Source organism: Macaca thibetana, chromosome 11 (assembly GCF_024542745.1).
Source record: "Macaca thibetana thibetana isolate TM-01 chromosome 11, ASM2454274v1, whole genome shotgun sequence".
Taxonomy (NCBI): Eukaryota; Metazoa; Chordata; class Mammalia; order Primates; family Cercopithecidae; genus Macaca; species Macaca thibetana.
The window spans coordinates 26,173,507-26,193,167 of record NC_065588.1 but is presented as its reverse complement, the minus strand read 5'-3'; the positions used below and the strand labels follow the sequence as shown (position 1 = coordinate 26,193,167).

Here is a 19,661-nt window from a genome sequence, read left to right as displayed (position 1 = left end):
TTGCTCTTTCTCTGTCTATCCTGCCTCCTTGTAAAGAAAGTGCCTACTTCCCCTTTGCCTTTTGCCATGATTGTAAGTTTTCTCAGGCCCTACCAGCCATGTGGAACTGTGTCAGTTAAATCTCTTTTGTTTATAAATTACTCAGTCTCAGACAGTATCTTTAGAGCAGTGTGAAAGCAGACTAATACACGTCTCAAAAGCAAAATAAACCCTTTTTTCTCATTGAATACCACCAGATTCTCCAATTTGACTCTCAAGTAAACCACTCAAATTGCTATATTGCTATTGCAATATGACCTTATCTCTCTTGCCAGGACCTCTGACACCAAATAAATTTAGAGGATTTAGAGAAAACATAGTGGATAAACTCTTTACAGTGTCCTGTCTAAGCAAATACTCCTGGAGGGTTTGCATCTACCATGTGGTAAATGGAGCTTCCAATGGAAGACTGGGCAAGTTCTTGGAAACCTGTTTTATGGGAACCAATTTGTTTTTATTTAACCATCATAATACACCATAAGTGACTTGTCTTGATAATTTCCTCTTTTTTCTCTAAAAAAAAAAAAAAATAGTGTATCTATTTAAGGTGTGAAACATGGTATTTTGATATACAGAGTACAAGTATTACTTATAGGTAAGCAAATGAACATATATATCACCTTCCAGAGTTACCTTTTGTGTGTGTGTGTGTGTGTGTGTGGTCAGATCACCTAAAATCTACCCCCTTAGCAAATTTTCAACAGGTAATGCAATATTATTAACTATAGTCCTCCTGCAGGGCATTAGATCTCTAGGCTTATTCATCCTACATAACTGCAAGTTCGTACCCTTTGCCCTATGGCTCCCTATCCTCCCACCCCTTCAGCCCTGGTAACCACTGTTCTACTCTCTGTTCCTATGTATTTGACTTAAAAATTCCACATGTAAGTGAGACCATGCAGTATTTTTTTTTCTGTGTCTGGCTTATTTCACTTAGCATAATGTTCTCCAGGGTTATCCATGTTGTCACAAATGGCAGTATCTCATTTTTTAAGGCCGAATAATGTGTATATATATATATATATATGTGTGTGTGTGTGTGTGTGTGTATACACACAATTTCTTTATTCATCCATCCACTAATGGTCATTGAGGTTGAATCTTGGCTATTGCGAATAATTCTTCAATGAACATGGAGTGCAGATATCTCTACAAGATGCTGATTCCATTTCCTTTGGGTATCTATTCAGCACAGGGACTGCTGGGTTGTATGATAGTTTTAGTTTTTTGAGAAACTGCTCCGGTGTTTTCCACAATAGCTATACTGATTTACATTCCCACCAACAGTATACAAAGGTTCCCTTTTCTCCAGATCCTTGCCAACACTTGCTATCTCTTATCTTTTTGATAATAGCAGGTGTAACCTAACAGGTGTGAGGTGGTCTCATTGTGGCTTTGATGTGCATTTCCCTGCTGATCAGTGATGTTGAGCACTTTTTCATATACCTGTTGGCTGTTTTTATGTCTTCTTTGGAAAAATATCTATTCATATCCTTTGCCCTTTTTAAAAAATTTTTCTTGGCAGTAGTGCGATCTCGGCTCACTGCAACCTCTACCTCCCAGATTCAAGCAATTCTCCTGCCTCAGCCTCCCAAGTAGCTGGCATTACAGGCATGTGCCACCACACCCAGCTAATGTTTAGTGTTTATAGTAGAGATGGGGTTTCATGGTGTTAGCCAGGATGGTCTCAGTCTCCTGACCTTGTGATCCTCCCGCCTCAGCCTCCCAAAGTGCTGGGATTATAGGCGTGAGCCACCGTGCCCAGCCTCTTTGACCATTTTTAATTGGATTATTTGTTTTCTGTTAAGTTCTGTGAGTTCCTTATATAGTTTGGATATTAAACCCTTACCAGATAATGGTTTGCAAATATTTTCTCCCAATCTATAGTCCACCTTTTCATTTTGGTGATTGTTTCCTTTGTTGTGCAGGAGCTTTTGGGTTTGATGTAGTCCCACTTGTTCATTTTTGCTTTTGTTGCCTGAGCTTTTGGTGTGATATCTAGTTTTCACACTCCTGCTTATCAGAAAGAATGATGATCCCTAGATAAAACAGAGGAAACATATAACAACAAAAAAAGAGTTGAAGTTGGTAAATTTGTCTTTGTATATATAATCATGATCTTAATTACTAGCTTTAGTTTGGGTCTTTGTCTTTTTGGTTAGAGCCTTTTTTTTTTTTTGAGACGCTTCTAAAAATATTCATTTAACTTTACAAGAGTACTTGACAATGGATTATTTTTGTTTAATGTCCTGAATTTTAAAAATACATATCTCTAGGTTATAAAGCTGTATTACATTTGGAGGACGATATGTAAAAGAAAGCACCATTAGATCCAATGGTTATTCCTCACCACTATTTGGGAAATAGACTAAACCAAGTTTGTGTCTATTCATAAAAGGACATCTTACCTATGAATTTAATTTTAATTTGGAAAGAATTAAGGGTAATTCAATTCAGATTTTAAACATTTGTTTATATTTAAAATATCTTCTTCCTGCATTATATTAGATCTGAGAAGATTGGTGAAGTGAGTACTTGGAAGGGGTTACTAACTCGCAGTCAGGGAAAGGCCTATATATTACAAATTTGTTGCTTAGAAACAGAAAGCTGGACTCTGGAGGCCTCCCAGGCTTCTCAGACCTCTCTCACTGAAGCCTGATGTGGGTTATGTGGCCCAGATTACTACTCTTCATTTCTGCACGGCCTGCCCATACTTCCTTTGGCTTTACTCCAAGGCCATCTTTTAAGAGAGGCCTTCTCAAGCTACCTGTATAAAATCACAAACACTTCCTATCCTTTGCTGCTTTTATTTTTCGCCTTAATTCTTATCACAATTTATATGATCCTGCAGATGCACTCTGAAACTCAATTACATACATACAAGTTATGGAAGATTTCCAGTAGAAAATGTGAAAAACTGGATTTTAATGAACTGTCAGTTCAATGATTCAGTAAGATGAAGTTCTAAAAAAACCAGCCAACCAAACCAGTTTAGTTTGAGCCTGATTCCTACCAATGAGCCAGGTTCCTAGTTTAAAGAGAGTTTTCAAACTATACTACAAGGTTACAGTAACCAAAACAGCATGGTACTGGTATCAAAACAGAGATATAGACAAAGGGAACAGAACAGAGGCCTCAGAAATAACACCACACATCTACAACCATCTGATCTTTGACAAACCTGACAAAAACAAGAAATGGGGAAAGGATTCCCTATTTAATAAATGGTGCTGGGAAAACTGGCCAGCCATATGTAGAAAGTTGAAACTGGATCCCTTCCTTACACCTTATACAAAAATTAATTCAAGTTGGATTAAAGACTTAAGTGTTAGACCTAAAACCATAAAAACTCTAGAAGAAAACCTAGGCAATACCATTCAGGACATAGGCATGGGCAAGGAATTCATGACTAAAATACCAAAAGCAATGGCAACAAAAGCCAAAATTGACAAACGGGATCTCATTAAACCAAAGAGCTTCTGCACAGCAAAAGAAACTACCATCAGAGTAAAGAGGCAAACTACAGAATGGGAGAAAATTTTTACAATCTACCCATCTGACAAAGGGCTAATATCCAGAATCTACAAAGAACTTAAACAAATTTACAAGAAAAAAGCAACCTCATCAAAAAGTGGGCAAAGGCTATGAACAGACACTTCTCAAAAGAAGATATTTATGTAGCCAACAGACACATGAAAAAATGTTCATCATCATTGGGCACCAGAGAAATGCAAAGCAAAACCACAATGAGATACCATCTCACACCAGTTAGAATGGCAATCATTAAAAAGTCAGGAAACAACAGATGCTGGAGAGGATGTGGAGAAATAGGAACACTTTTACACTGTTGGTGGGAGTGTAAACTAGTTCAACCATTGTGGAAGACAGTGTGGTGATTCCTCAATGGTCTAGAACTAGAAATACCATTTGACCCAGCAATCCCATTATTGGGTATATACCCAAAGGATTATAAATCATGCTACTATAAAGACACATGCACACGTATGTTTACTGTGGCACTATTCACAATAGCAAAGACTTGGAACCAACCCAAATGTCCATCAATGATAGACTAGATTAAGGAAATGTGGCACATATACACCATGGAATACTATACAGCCATAAAAAAGGATGAGTTCATGTCCTTTGCTGGAACATGGGTGAAGGTGGAAATGATCATTCTCAGCAAACTATCACAAGGACAGAAAACCAAACACCACATGTTCTCACTCGTGGGTGGGAACTGAACAATGAGAACACTTGAACACAGGGTGGGAAACATCACACACTGGGGCCTGTTGTAGGGTGTGGGGCTGGGGGAGGGATAGCATTAGGAGAAATATCTAATGTAAATGACGAGTTAATGGGTGCAGCAAACCAACATGGCACATGTACACCTATGTAACATACTTGCACGTTGTGCACATGTACCCTAGAACTTAAGGTATAATTAAGAAAAAAAAAAAAAAAGTTTTGTTATCAGTCCTGGCTGCCACATTTAAGATTGGTGTAGAGCGTGTTCAGGAGAGAGGAGACTGAAGACTGCACTATTTGCAAGAATCAGGAATATGTAGCCTGGGAAAGAGAAGACTAGGCGGCATCATAGATATCCCCAAATACCTGAAGTGCTGTCCTATCGATGGGAAATTGTTTCTTCTATGTGGCCTTAAAGAAAGTTGAAATTACAAGGAAATCTACTTTGGCTCAATAAAAAGGAGACCTTTTTAGCTTGTCGAGGTGGGCTGGGATGGTGTGGCCCTCGAAGGGTTCAGATGTAGGCTGGCGTTGGTGGGTGATGTAGGAGCAGTTTGTGGCTGTGTCCAATGACTGTCACAGTGCTTTGTCTGGCGAGCCCCTCCCTTGGCTGAGTGAGTTGTTCCTGGTGTACATGCCACATTCCTCCCTGTCTCCCTGGCCTCCCTTTGTGTGGTGACTATTGCTGATTGTTTCTAGTTTAAAGTGCCTGTGACTTGCTTTATGCTTACAAATATTTTGTTACAAAGTATTCCAATTTATTTGATCTTCACACTTCCATCATTGCAGCAGACTTGTAAATATTGGCTTTGCATACACGGAATTTGTATTGTCCACTTTCTTCACTTCCTCCAATCTGGACCATGTCGGACCCTCTATCACCTTGGACACAAACATATGGCAGATACAAGAGAGTGGTGGATATAGAACATATAGTCAAGTATAATGCTGGGAAAACAGGATTCCAACATACTGGATGATGATATTTGGATGGCTGAATCTGGTGCAGAGAAGAGCACTTCTTCCAAATCCATGTCATTCTCACAGGGAACACTGCAAAAATACTCTACAAAAAGGAAGCCCATCTGAAGGCCCACCTCTTGAATACATATTCTATTCTCCATGTTTTCATTCTTTTTCCTTGCTCCTGTACCAACCCCTTGCCCACCACCACAAAGAACAGATTATCTGTGACTAGTCACTGAGAGACCCACAGCATCATTTCCACCACCCTTTAAGGCTGTGGATAAGTGGTAAACACCTGGATTATCTTTGATTCGTATTGTCTACTTAGGATATCTATAACCTGCTTGGTTCATTTCCTGGCTCAAAGAAGGTGCTCAATAAAAATTTGTTACATGCACAAACTGCTGTCTTAGTTCGAGTTACCATCACCTCTGACCTGGACTACTACATGCCCCTTAAGTAGTCTTTCTGGCCTCTAGTCTTGACCCTTTAGTCAGTTCTTCACATATCCAGTCAGAATTATCTTCCTAACATGCTAATCATTTAATTTCCACTCTTAAAATTCACCTGTGGCTCTCAGGATAAAGTCCAAACTCCTTACCATGGCAACCAAGGCCCCTTATGATCAGATGCCTACCTACCGTCTCTCTTGGACCTCCCTGGCTCTTCACTGTCTGGCTATAGCTCCACCAGACAGCTTTTTGGTTTATATCACCTTCTCCAGGATCTTCCAACACACTGGGCTGGGGTAAGCATCTCCTAATGTGTTTGTCTCCATGACACCCTATCCTTGCCCCTATAGCGGTTCTTAACATATTGTACTGAAGTTGTCATCATTAAGACTGTAAACCAGCCGGGCGGGGTTGCTCACCCCTGTAATCCCAGCACTTTGGGAGGACGAGGTGGGTGGAACACGAGGTCAGGAGTTCGAGACCAGTCCGGCCAACATAGTGAAAGCCCGTCTCTACTAAAAAAAAAAAAAAAAAAAAAAAAAAAAAAAAAAAAAAAAAATTAGCCGGGCATGGCGGCAGACACCTGTAATCCCAGCTACTCAGGAGGCTGAGGCAGGAGAATCGCTTGAACCCAGGAGGCGGAGGTTGCAGTGAGCTGAGATCGGGCTATTGCCCTCCAGCCTGGGCAACAATGAGAGACTCCATCTCAAAAAAAACAGAGTGTAAACCTCCTTAGAGAACAAATATATGCTTCTCAGTCCAGTGTCCGCACAAAAACGGGCTCACTAAATGTCTGTGGAAAGCATAAACACATCCTGCATATTTATGCCCATTTTATAGGATTCCACTGATCTTTCCTAATAGACACAGCACACATATGTGGAGTGGGCGGTGGCTGAAGTTAACAGTAGTTCCTGTTTCTTGCTCCGCCATTAACAAAACATGATTTTAGAGGACAGGATGGATAATTAAAATTTTAAAAGTCCCCCAAATCAGGGCTTATTGGTATTTTGAATGACTTTAAGTTTCTCATTTCATCTTTGTTTTTATAACATACTATTATTCCCATATATATAGAGTGAGACTTTTTTTCAGAGCAAGACTCTTTCTCTCTATATATATACATAGATGGGAAATTGTTTCTTCTATGTGGCCTTAAAGAAAGTTGAAATTACAAGGAAATTTACTTTGGCTCAATAAATACTACTTTGGCTAAATATATATAGAGAGAGTCTCCCTCTTGTCGCCCAGGTTGGAATGCAGTGGTGTGATCTCGGCTCACTCCAACCTCCCGCCTCCCAGGTTCAAGTGGTTCTCCTGCCTCAGCCTCCTGAGTAGCTGGGACTACAGGCGCCCGCCACCACGCCTGGCTATTTTTTTTACTTTTAGTAGAGACGGGATTTCGCCACGTTGGCCAGGCTGGTCTCGAACTCCTGACCTCAAGTCATCTGCCTACCTTGGTCTCCCAAAGTGCTTGGATTATAGGCGTGAGCCACCACACCTGGCCCCCATGTGTAATTTCTAAGTAAAGGTTTAACTTCTTATAAAAATATTCCTATAACAATGAGTTTATATACTTCCACATTAAAAAGTGGTTAAAATGCAGAAACTGGGCACTGTAAAGCTCATGCATCTCTCCCATGGAATACAGAAAAGTGCCTTGAGGTCTGAAACATCTAGGTTCAAATGCTGAGTCAGTTACTTAGGGGTTGTGATTTAGGAGCAGTTCCTTGGATGGCTGTGAATGTTAAAAGTGTGACAAGTACTCCACATTGCACTTGGCATGTGGTAGGGGCTGAAATGTTCTCTTCCTCTCACTTATGGTTTTTAGGGAAATCTGGGAATGCAGAGGTTCATTAAGATATCATTTCTTCTTTCGCTTTTGAAATAAAAGGCGTATTAGTTTCTTAATTCAGTTTTGCTTTAATAAGCCACCTTTTGAGCAATAGATGACTCTTTAAGTATATATGAAAAATGTAATTATGTGTAGTGATATGTGCCCCTATTGTCTCCAGTATCTTTTAAAGGAAGTAAAATTGTATTTTAAAATATAAAGGATGTAAGAAACAAACTGACAACTGTAATGTCCCAATGAATCCTGAAAATTTATTATTTGGGAGAATATCCAATATTGATTCTTTGTTTTACAGCTCATAATGATCAGAAAATATACATTTAAAATGAAAGTCAAAGAAAAGAATAATTACATATAATACATATTACAGATTTATTTGTACATAAGCAAAGCAGTACTAAAAGCATATTTATGTGCTCACAATTAGTGAACATGGCAATTTTCTGTTTAAAGCTGCAGCAACTCAAATCCTCCCAGGGTCAATAAAGAAAAACATATTGAGAAATACATTTAGGGCTATCACCATGTCTGACTGTAAATCTATTTTTTAATCTTTCCCCTCCCCCCTTATATATGTATATACTTTATTGCCTTTATATTTCTGCTGGTTTAATATAATTAGTATACTAAATAGTTTTCTGCATTTATTTGGTTTCTAAAAATATATAAAATGCATTGAAAAGAGCTCCTGCAGCTTTCAGGCAGTCACTGTCCTGGCATTGAAAGCTTATTCTGGAGATGTAAAGCAGCAATACTGAATAAATAGTGATTGTTTTGTCTTTTTGATACAGCTGATGGCCTTCACCCCAAACTTAAAAATACTGTAGCAAATAGTATAAACATGCAACTTAAAAACAGAACATAATATAAAAGTAACACTTATGAGCTAATTTTAACACAATATAAACCAATAAAGACAACTTTAGGTAGAAGAGGGATGTGAACACAGCACAGGTATATAAATTAAGGCCCAATTTATCAAAGGCAATGCACAACAGGAACTGTCCATCTGCCCACGCACTTTGCACGCCTGAAATCAAAAGTTTTTGTCTTTTCTGTGTTATTTCCTCAATCCATTACAGTTCTATCTTGGAAGATGTTCACAGAAATGGCTTCAAATGAACAGTTTGTTTCTCTAAAGACCATTTTGCTCTTATTCACAGAGAAAATTATCCTTTAATGCAAGTGTAAATTATACTTATGCTGTGCAAGCAAGTGCTTACATGTTCTCGTTATATACTGCTATACTTCACATTTCACACCATAAATTATATTTTTTACTGTATTTATATAGTTTTTACTCTATCAGTCTTGCTGTAGCTCTTGTCTATGACTAATTTGAACTAAAGGAATTGATAGTTAGCTCATTGATGACTGGGAGAATTAAATAGGTAACTCCTATTAATACCAACTGAAGTCTCATATTATAAAAAAGTCCCTGTGCATCAAGATAAAAAAGAAAATAACAAATGGTATCAAACCAAAATATCTCAGAAGGACAACAAAAGGACTAGGGACACTATGTCCACAGGTGACACACTATGGGCCATTCTCTGAGGATGACAGACACTCAAAAGGTCAAATATACCAGTGCTATCTATTCCAAATTATTTCTTGGCAAGATAAAAAGATCTTTAAATGTATTTAATACTTATAGAAAATCACAATAAAACAAGTTGCAATATGTTTTTATTTAAAAAAAAAAACACAAAAGATTGTAATCTAATTTAGTATTTAGAACCTGAATATTCCCCCCAGATGAAAATTTTATATTTGGTATTTTTGTATACCATTGCCCACTCCCCTCCGAAATGTGTCCAAGATGTGGCACTTACCTAAGTCATTTGTATTTGCAATAGATAAAAATGATCACAAATATACTAAAGTATCTTCAGATGTTCCTATGAAAACGAGTTTTTTTCCTCTGATTCTTAGAAAATATTCCTTAGATATGTGCTTCCAGAAGTAATATAACTAATTAAAAAGTACAGTTTCTCAATGTATTCATCATATTCACATTTCTATACTTTCCTCATCTAGGAAATTTTTAAAAATCTGTAATCAGGTCTATGAAGATTATTTGGCAGCTTGGAAATTCTGATGAAGTTGTCAGAGAGGTTAACTGTGACACTATGCTGGGAACCCAAGACTACTGCAAGTTGCTAGGATGCTGCTTGTCCTTCTGTAAAGTTATTAGGTTAATTCTGATAACAATTTATAATAAGTTGGATATTGACAGTGTTTTTCATGGTACGCTAAGGCATCTCTGAAACTTCTAATTGCAAAGTTTAATACTGCCTCCAGTTTAACATTTTGACTTAAATAAAATGTGATCAATTTATAAAATGTTTTTCTTTGTGAATAAGATCTTGATTTCTCTGAACAACAAAATGACTTTATACAGAATGACTTATTTAGAAATAAGGCATATATTGGGCATATGTAAATCACTACTGTCACAAAAGCTATAAATTATTTTTTAATCATTCTAATTTTAAATATAGGTAGATAGAAAATAATTATTATAAATTGTAAGCAAATGTGTACAGGTTGTGGTTATTTAGGTAAGAATCATTTACTTCAGTTATTTGCAAAGTAACATAATGGCAAGATCAATTTGATAACTCCAAGAACCCAAAGAAAATCATATCTTCAGTTGAGGTCCGCCACTTAGCTGCACTAGAAAAGCCAACTCTGCATTATTACTTTCAGTTCTCTAGAAGCTTCTACACAGTCTCATAGCCATTCTTAAAATTTTTCATAGGAAACCTAAGTAGAGCAGCATTGTCAGCATTCACTAAACCAAAGTAAGTCAAATGTGTTAAAACATCCAAGGTTGCCTTCATGCATAAGACATATCTCTATTGTTACCATGGCATTACTATATTAATTCACTTTTATTCTGTTGCATGTAAATAATAGAGGATATAATTTCTTCAGAATTAAAACTACTTTAAATTTCAGATTAAAGTCTTAATTATACTGTACCAAATGTAACCAGAGGGAATGTAAAAATGGCTAAGTGGTGTCTGACTGCATCTGTCTAAATATTACTTGTAAATCTTAGTTAAGTCACTACTCATGAAAAAGGTGTTGACTCATTTTTGGTTTTACAAATAAAAAACATATGTACAAATGGAGATTAATGTCTTGTAAAAGTCAAGCCTAAAAATAAAAACATATGCTGAATTTGACTTTATTTCCTTGCTAAAAAGTACCGAGGGTTTAATCTCCTTTCCATCAAAGTGACTGGAAGAAAACACAATGGTCCGTAATACACAGAGTAAATGATGTGCAAGCAATACCTTACCCATGGTGTGTACACCAATAGATCATACACATGAAGCGGGTTATTTTAAAATACATTGCTTAAAGCAATGTTCCTGAAGTAGACCAACCCAGCCCTCAGATACCTATAACTTATATGTTAGATCAATTCTGAAGATCCGTGAGTGTAAATGATAAGACAGGGCAGAAACAAAACACATGATGTATCAGGAAACCCCATGCCTGTTTGGATACATACTTAACAATTCCATTTTTGTTCAACAGTATCTGAAACACTGCAAATGTTTTAGACATACAATTTACCTCATGAAAAATATCTGTTATGCTATGTGGCCACAAATATATTTGGAAATATTGTAAAGGAAAGACTAAATTCCAGATTTAAAAAAACCCTGAATTCTTTCACCTAATTAAGCAGTGGCTAGGACAGTTTCACAAAATAAATGCAAGCGGCTTCCTCTGGAGTTAGTTTTGATGGTGGAGCACCCTAGGACACTTGTGTAGTGTAAATCAGCAATGCATGGATGAAGTCTGGCAACATGCACACAGTCATAATCACACAATATATAACGTAAGTCAGTCACAGGATAAGTCAATAAAAATATTAAAACATCAACATTCACACATTAATTGATTACATGAAATAAATTAAACTAAGCCAGTCACAAATTTCTCTTCACTCTTAAGTCACGGTTTATTTATGTAACACACTATATAATACTTTCCTAAAGCTCTCAAAATACTACAAATAAAAACGAAGGCTTTGCATTACAGCTGCTGGACAAAAATATCAACACTGTTGATGTGTGAAAACACAGTTTCTTTGTTCTTTAGCATCAGTGCACAGGGTATGGCTCCAAGTGGTATGCAATTTAGGAGAGAAAAAGCATACAGCGGCTTGTGGAATAGATCCTCTGTTCATCATTGGCACAAATCAAAAAGGAAGTTTGCTGTCCTTGGTACCTCTTTTGTGTCTCCCCCCTAAAGACAGATAATGTCATACATATATGCCTTCAGGATTAAAACCAGATGAGATAGGATTCTGCAGAATGCGGAGATTACTGGGGAGCTGCCGAGATGAACCAGGTCGCTTCAGGGACCCAGACTGGAATGGTGCCTCTAAAGGAAACAAAGAAAGCCACCTGATGAACTAGTCAACTTGGAGTACTTAGCAATGTAACAAATTAGACTGCTTCCTGCCCCGAAAGAGAAAACTGCACAGAGCAATAACTGCAATCCTCTGTGTGCCCTGGACTGGGGGAGAAGAGGCTAAAACCTTCTCAAGTCTCTTTGATAAACTAGTTTTTGGTGATTTGAACAGTGAATGATCTTTACAAAAGGCAAATATTTTGCTTCTTTTTTTGGTTGCTCACACCATATGCATACACAGGTTTGGAATTGTCTTTTAAATATCAGTACAAATAAATAATAGTTTTTAGAAGAAAAAGAAGGAAAAAGGGGCATAAGGAACAGAGACAAAATTCAAATTAACAGACTATGACTCATACACTTCAGAAAAAAATTTTAATAAAGGAGCAGTTTAAAACTAATGATATGACATTTGGTGATTACATGCTCACCTAAGTAAATAAATAACCTAAATGTTACTGGTTTTCCTCTAGAAATGGGAAATAAGTTAAAAAAAAGAAAAGAAAAGAATTTTTAAGTGTCCCACTTAAAAATTAGCTATGAATGTGAGGGTAATATTTTAACTGAATACAAGTAGTTTATTCAAAATTAAGCAGATGGTCAGGCATGCTGGTTCATGCCTGTCATTCCAGCACTTTGGGAAGCTGAGGCAGGCAGATTGCTTGAGCTCAGGAGGTCGAGACCAGTCTGGGCAACACGGTGAAACTTCATCTCTACAAAAAAATACAAAAAAAGAAAAGCAGCCAGGTGTGGTGGCATGCACCCGTAGCCCCAGCTACCCAGGAGGCTGAGGTAGGAGCATCACCTGAGCCCAGGAGGTCAAGGCTGCAGTAAGCTGTAGTTACACCACTGGCGTTCCAGCCTGGGTGACACAGGGGGACACTGTCTCAAAAAGCAAAAACAAAAAAAGTTAAGCAGTGAGAATAAAGGGAAAATAAACCATATTTCTCAACATCTTACCTCTTTCAATGTCTGCATGTGAGGCCTCTATTTCAATGGGCTCCGCTGGCAAAACGGTAACTTTTGTCCCCGTCTGCTGGATAAACTGCTGGAGATTGACTTGCCGCAACTCCTTAGTCAACTGCTCCAGTTCCTGTTCTTTGTCCTAGATGGAAATTATTACTTTTTAAATTTGAGGATTCACTACTGGACAGTGCAAGACATCTTAGTGACAATCCTTCTACTACAGGGGTTAAATGTGGGGTGTCCGCTTTCATAAAAGGACATGTAACAAATCTGGTTTATATGGATACGACGGGCTAAAGAGGTCACTTCCACTCTGTGGTGCAGGCCAAGCTATAAGCCAGAGAAAACAATAGTTCATCAGGCTGTCCTCTTACATGCGATGCTTTACTCTGGAAAACCATTATGCACCCTTATGGAATAAGCATGTCTATAAACGTTCATTGAAAAACAAAAACTAAAACAAAAACGGGTTTCTCAGCCTGTAAACTCATTGGTGGAAAATAAAAAGAAAAAAACCTCACAGGTTTTTACCCATCTCTGTGTTATAGCAGTCTTGCTAAGTTGGTCACAAATTTACATATTAACCACTTCACATTAACATATGACTACAAAGTTAACTGTAATTTGGTCCATGGATTTAGAGTTCTTGTTTTTTGTAAGCTGTTTCAATTTTCATGTGATATATTATTGAGATTTATCTTACAGCATAAGGAAAGCAAGATTCCCACAAGATTCTCACGATGGAATTCTTAAATCCTTGACAAAGATTAGAGAACTACAGAGCCTTAAAGAAGGAGATCAAGTTTGGACAGCTGGAAAGCTGTATAAGCAAAGAGGGGCATCCTGTTATTTAAACAGCTTTTTATTTCTTTCCTTCCTCTACTGTATACAAGAAAAAGTGCCCTGGCTCTACCCAAGCTGGGTGGGTCTCAAGGATTTGGTAGGGGTTGGGAAGAGATTAGAAGTGAATGGTTGTTTTCTCCATTTATTTGAGTATAGGGGGTACTTGGGGACATATCAATATTTGATTATCAGACACTTTTCAGTGGGTTAGTGGGATTTACTAGTAATGACTGTGTTGTTAGTGTTTTCTGTAAGTGATATCAAAAGCAACACAACTTCCAATTATACCTTTTTTTAAATGTCAAAATGAATCTCAATAGTAAAATACTGACAAATTAGAGGCTGCCAACCTTCTACTGCATGAGAAATTCTTGATTTTCAAAATTTGGGTGGTAGTTTTATCTCTTACTACAGATAGTCACGAAGAAAGGAGACCACATCAGTTCTTCCTAAAACCTCAGCTTTCTCTGATTGTGAAACTAACTGTTGATATTCTAAAGCAGCTCTTCTCAAACCTCACTGTACACAGGCACTACTTGGGCATCTTGTTTCAAAGTAGATTCTGAATTTCTTACAAGTGTCCCCTGAAGCTGCCTGGCATGGACTACACTTTGAATAGTAAGCTCTAAACCAGCCCAGTCCAACAGAACCTCCCCCAATGGTGGAGATGTTCTGTGTCTGCAGGGCCAGTACAACAGCCACATGTGCCACTGGGCACTTGAAATGCGACCATGTGTGACTAAAAACAGTTTAAAATATTTAATATTTTAATTGCCTTATTATTTAATCTTAATTTAAATTTAAATAGCCATATTGTAATCAATTGTGTCTTTCTCATCTCATCTGATAGACACTGTTTGATACATCTTTGCAACTTTCACAACATAATCACAAGGTCTTTTCAAGAATGGGTATATCCAGGAAAAGTAAGTTGAGTGATTAGGGTTTAAGTGGCAAAATATAAATCTTCCTGTACGTGAACTAGAAAGGGGGAAAATCAGACAGAAATCTTTGTGCCTCTCTCAGGAAAGCAAAGGAGGGTACTGTGGAGAGGGGAGAAGAGAGAAGGGCTGTTTATGTGTCAGGAAGGAAGCTGGGATTGGCTGGCTACAATGGAGAAGTGACAGAGAAGCAGTCAGCTACCCACAACAATCCCTGGCCAACCAATCCGTGGACAGCTCTTTCAGCTCTGGTTTCCCTATCTCTGAAAGGAGAAGGTGAGATTCACTATCTCATCATTAGTGTCCGTTCCATCCCATTATCTAATGCTACAACTGCCACAGTAAGACAAGGCTCTTCCGTGGAGAAGGATCCGCATGGCTACTGCTCTCATCTAAGCTGTCGTAAGTCACAAGAATTCGACAAAACTTTTAAACAAGGCTGGGTTTCTAATTCTTTGAATATAAGGAAAAACTGACATTGATGAAAAGGAGATTCCAAGAAGGTATTATTTTAAATGGGCCACACATTCTATTTATCAAAATGTGGTTACCTGTAAGCGTTTGGTGGCTTGTCCAAGAGATCTTTCCACAGCTTTAATGCCATTTTCCAACCTCAGACTCTGCTGGCCTTGAATGTCAATTTCCCCTTTGACCTTACCGATCTTTCCTTTAACCTCTTCCTCATTGACCTGTGCCTCCTGAACTTCCCGCTGCAATTTTTCTGCTTCAAGACCACTTTCCATAGTCCGGATCTGTGCCAAATAGTCCTTTAATTTGTTTTCGCATTCTGTTATTTTCTGTCTTATTTCTTGAAGTTGATCCTTCAGCTGTTTTTCATTTTCCTGTTCAATCTGTAATTCATTTTCCCAGAATTCTTCCTCCTCAATTTCTACATCGTTTCTTTTGATCTTTTGCTCTAGACGGACAATTTCCTCTTCAAGGTTGGAATTATACTTTTGCTCCCAAAATCGTATTTCTATTTCATTAGATTCCAGCTGTTTCTCAATGGATTGAAGCTTCTCTGTCTGCAGACGGATCAGCTTCTTCAACTCATCTGCTGTTGTTTTGCAGTTATTCAGCACCTTTTGCTTAAACTCAGTTTCTTTACCTTTTCCAAAAATGTCCATTAATCCTTTGGCACCTCCTGTAAATGTCAGTGATTTCCTTTTCGGTTCTCTCCTTTTGATTGATTTGTCGATCTGAGGCCTCAGTTTAGCTAAGGGGGGCAGACTCTGCCTGTATAAAGTTCTTTCAGGAATTCGAGCCACACTGTCTGAAGTGGGTCGCTCACTGAGCGACGGCCCGGTTCGTCGTAGAATGAGCTGCACATCACTAGCATACTGCCCCCATTTGTTTAAGGATATGATAGGATTTTCATGAGGTGCTAAGTGTCTTTCGGTATCTCTCCATTTCTCTATAAGGGTGTACCTTCCAGTTCGACCTATGTAAAAAAGGTAAGAATAAGTTGTCAAAATGGGATATGTAATAGTTTAAAAATAGAGTAAGAATGCCATTTGATGATTGCGTATTTTTGATTAGCATCAGAGGGTCAAGTTTTAGAGTCTAGTCCAGGTTGCCTTTAAAACCTTTACTTGAAGACACCAAACCCCTCACGACATGCAACAACATAAAATCAGAAGATGTGTATTGCACATACTCTTCAGGCTTGCTTAGAAATTCAACTTTATACTTTAAACCTGGGTGAGACCCTTACACTCTTGCCAAATACCTGACTGCCTAGAACTTCTCATTTGGGGCGAGACTGAACAAAGTTTATTTTCTAGCTGAAACAAAGGACAATAGAATCGCCATGTGAAGCATGAGGGGCTAGTCCAGGAACGAGGTGGAACTTCAAAACTCAAATACATTCCCACTGTGCAAATCCCTTGAATTTTTCTACCTCAGAACTTGGGAGGGCTGGAGGCCCTATTTCTCCTCCTCAAAGGAGACATGGGGACCAGTGGAGAATCTGTGACTCAGCCACAGGAGCTGCCCAGGTCTCCTCTCCATCTCCACCTGAGTGCTCTACCAACCCGTTGCTCACACAGCTGACATCTTCCTGGACACCCATGGCAAATAAAAAATCAGTTTGATGAAAAAACTCTTCAAACCAAATTCATATAAAAACAGGGGCCTGAAAAGAGGACTTGTTCAGTTTTGGTAATATGATAGTATCAAAGATTCTTCTAAAAAAAAAAAAAAACTCAGAGCAAAATATTATTAAAAACCAACCAGCAGGCTGGGTGCAGTGGCTCACGCCTGTAATACCAGCATTTTGGGAGGCAAAGGTGGGCAGATTTCTTGAGCCCAGGAGTTCAAGACTAGCCTGGGCAACATGGTGAAACCCTATCTCTACAAATAAAATATGAAAAAATTAGCTGGGCATGGTGCTGTGCGTCTGTAGTCCTAGCTACCTGAGAGGGTGAAATGGGAGAATCGCCTGATCCTGGGAGGTCAAGGCTTCAGTGAGCTGTATTGTGTCACTGCCCTCCAGCCTGGGCGACAGAGTAAGACTCTGTCAAAACAAAACCAGAATACAATCACATATAAATTGAAAAATATACTGAATCTAATAATTATGAAAGATGAAGTTTCAGAAGAGTATGAGTGTAATGCCATAAGCTTGAACATGCTTCTTATTTTCATTTAAGGTGAGTGGGTCAGATGGATTATTTAAATTTTGTGAAAAGCGTACATAGTTAATTACAAAGAAAAAAAAAAAACCAACGCTGCCATCCAGCAATTATACTTGTATAAACAGCTATTGATTTACCTTCCTGGCTTTCTTTTTTAAATTTCATGAGCTTCTGAGCCAATAGTAGTATTTTTGCAATTACTGCATCAATAAATGGAAATCTAGATGTATAAATATCAACACCCATGTATGCAATTCATAAGTAGCACATTAAACAATGATTTCGCTATAAGCATATGGGTGTGTTCTCCTTTAGGGAGACCTGAATTTGGGGTGCAGCTGGAAGTTGGGGCTTTGAAGGCAAATAATCCTACGTGAGTTCCTTACTAGATAAGCAGCACAACTTCCCTTCTAAAATGCTTCGCAGATTCTGAGGGTTAGCACCTACCACACTGCCTGGCCCACAGCAGGCATTCAACACGTGGTAGCTATTAAGACATTTTTCCTGTAACAAAAGGGTTGACCACAGAATTCCTTTAAATAGTGATATGCCATCACAATAATCTCTTATTTATGTATTTATTTATTTATCCATTTATTTATTTTTTTTTCTTTTCCCCTCCCTTGCCCAACAACCTGACTTTTAAAAAGCAACTCTTCTAACTATGTAGAGCTAGACACAGTAGACGGGACAAGGGTTCTGGAGTAGAAAGGTTTGGGTTCAAATGTGGCTCTGCTTCCTACTGTGCTTACATGATCTGAACAATTAAATTTCCTTTAGCCTCAGTCTCCTCATCTGTGGAATAAGAGTAGTATTTCCTTATCTGACAGGGTTGTTCTGAGAGTCACGTGAGAATGTAAAATATAAAAATGTTTGTGAAATTGAAAAGTGCTAGATAATATTATTTGTTTATCAAAATGCCCAGGCTAATAAAGGGGATGTAAAGGAAAACCTTAGCACAATAGATTAGCTTCTTGAAATAAAAAAATGTTTCCAATAATTTTCAGTTAAAAATTACTCTAATTGCTCCCAAAGAAAAACCACGTGACACATCTGCAATGTTAAAACTGTCCCATGTGTACAAACTGCTTCAAAGGTCACAACACTCTGCCTATCAACTACTTTTAGGAATCTTACTCTTCTCTGAACCTCTGTGTCCTCCTTCAGTAACAGGAGGGGTTAGATAAACCAGTAGAGTTCTTTCCAATTCTATCAGCCCAGTGAAGTATCTTTAAAAGGAAAACTGAATCATCACATTATATGAACTAAACAAAAAATTTTAAAGATCCTAATTTATTCATAATTAAAAATAAATCTAATTTCCAGAGCTTACTGGTACTGCTACCCTCTGAGATTGTCTTAGTAGAAGATTATTTATAATTGCTTTTACTGCCAGTATTTGCTTTTGCTAAATAATGCACATTTAGTACTACTGGGCCAAAAATTCCATCCAGCAGTATAAAAAAGCTTTTTTTTTTAAAAAAGGTAAATGAATAGATTTGATTTTATTATATAAATTGGGTTTTAAATATTTTATATAGGAATTAAATTCCATAATCACTGTTTTTAATACCCATAACTTGGCAGTGCTCTACAAACTCTATTTCCTTCATTTACACAGATTCTGATTCCTCCTGCAAAACTCCTTTTAGTGTATTTGACCACATAGATACATTTAGTTATACCTTATGTACTATTTTGATGTAATCTTAAAATGAATAAAAAGGAATATCTATCTGTCTATCTATCTATGGCATTTGTAGTTTAAGCTGTATTTGCATTGTAGGACTGTGTGACACTGTCAAGTAATTTTGATCCAACATGGGTAAAAAAATATTAATTATACTTTTAAATACTGAAGCGACTGAGACTAATCCCAAGAATCGTTAAATTTATATACTGAAGAAACTCACATACAGATTTTAATGCATTAATGAAATCTTACTGAATGACTGATTGACATAAATTAAAAGAAAACAGGATAACAGCTTACTTTCACTTAAGAAAGCAGAATACACAACTATGAAGTAACATAACATTGTTGAAAATACACACCAAAACTCAAACAAGGGTCACTCAGAAATTTATGCCCTGAATTCAACCATTTTTTAAGACTCTTAACAATTTTTATAATTTTAGGAAATTTCTCCTTAGAGTCATAAATCAAAATCATGATTTAAAAGTTACATCTTGCTATTTAGTTAACAAATATATATTGAACACCACATATTTGTCAGAAACAGTGCCAGGCTCCAGAGAAATAGATTCTACT

The 19,661-nt window shown here is 37.6% G+C and overlaps 2 protein-coding genes across 9 annotated transcripts in view; both read right to left on the bottom strand.

Annotated features, from left to right (window-relative positions):
- The window catches only part of MED21 (mediator complex subunit 21), a 1,150,573-nt gene that overhangs the window by 968,372 nt on the left and 162,540 nt on the right, over positions 1 to 19,661 (bottom strand). The gene's annotated exons all lie outside the window — the stretch shown is intronic.
- Positions 7,799 to 19,661, bottom strand: part of RASSF8 (Ras association domain family member 8) — a 115,311-nt gene continuing 103,448 nt past the window's right edge. For all 6 annotated transcript variants that reach the window (XM_050746747.1, XM_050746748.1, XM_050746744.1 and 3 more), the window contains 3 exons: positions 15,305 to 16,194; positions 12,964 to 13,108; positions 7,799 to 11,973 (listed from right to left, as the gene is read on the bottom strand). In XM_050746747.1, the coding sequence (XP_050602704.1) occupies positions 11,852 to 11,973; positions 12,964 to 13,108; positions 15,305 to 16,194 (1,157 nt within the window). In that variant the 3' untranslated portion in view covers positions 7,799 to 11,851. The remainder of the gene's footprint in view (positions 11,974 to 12,963; positions 13,109 to 15,304; positions 16,195 to 19,661) is intronic.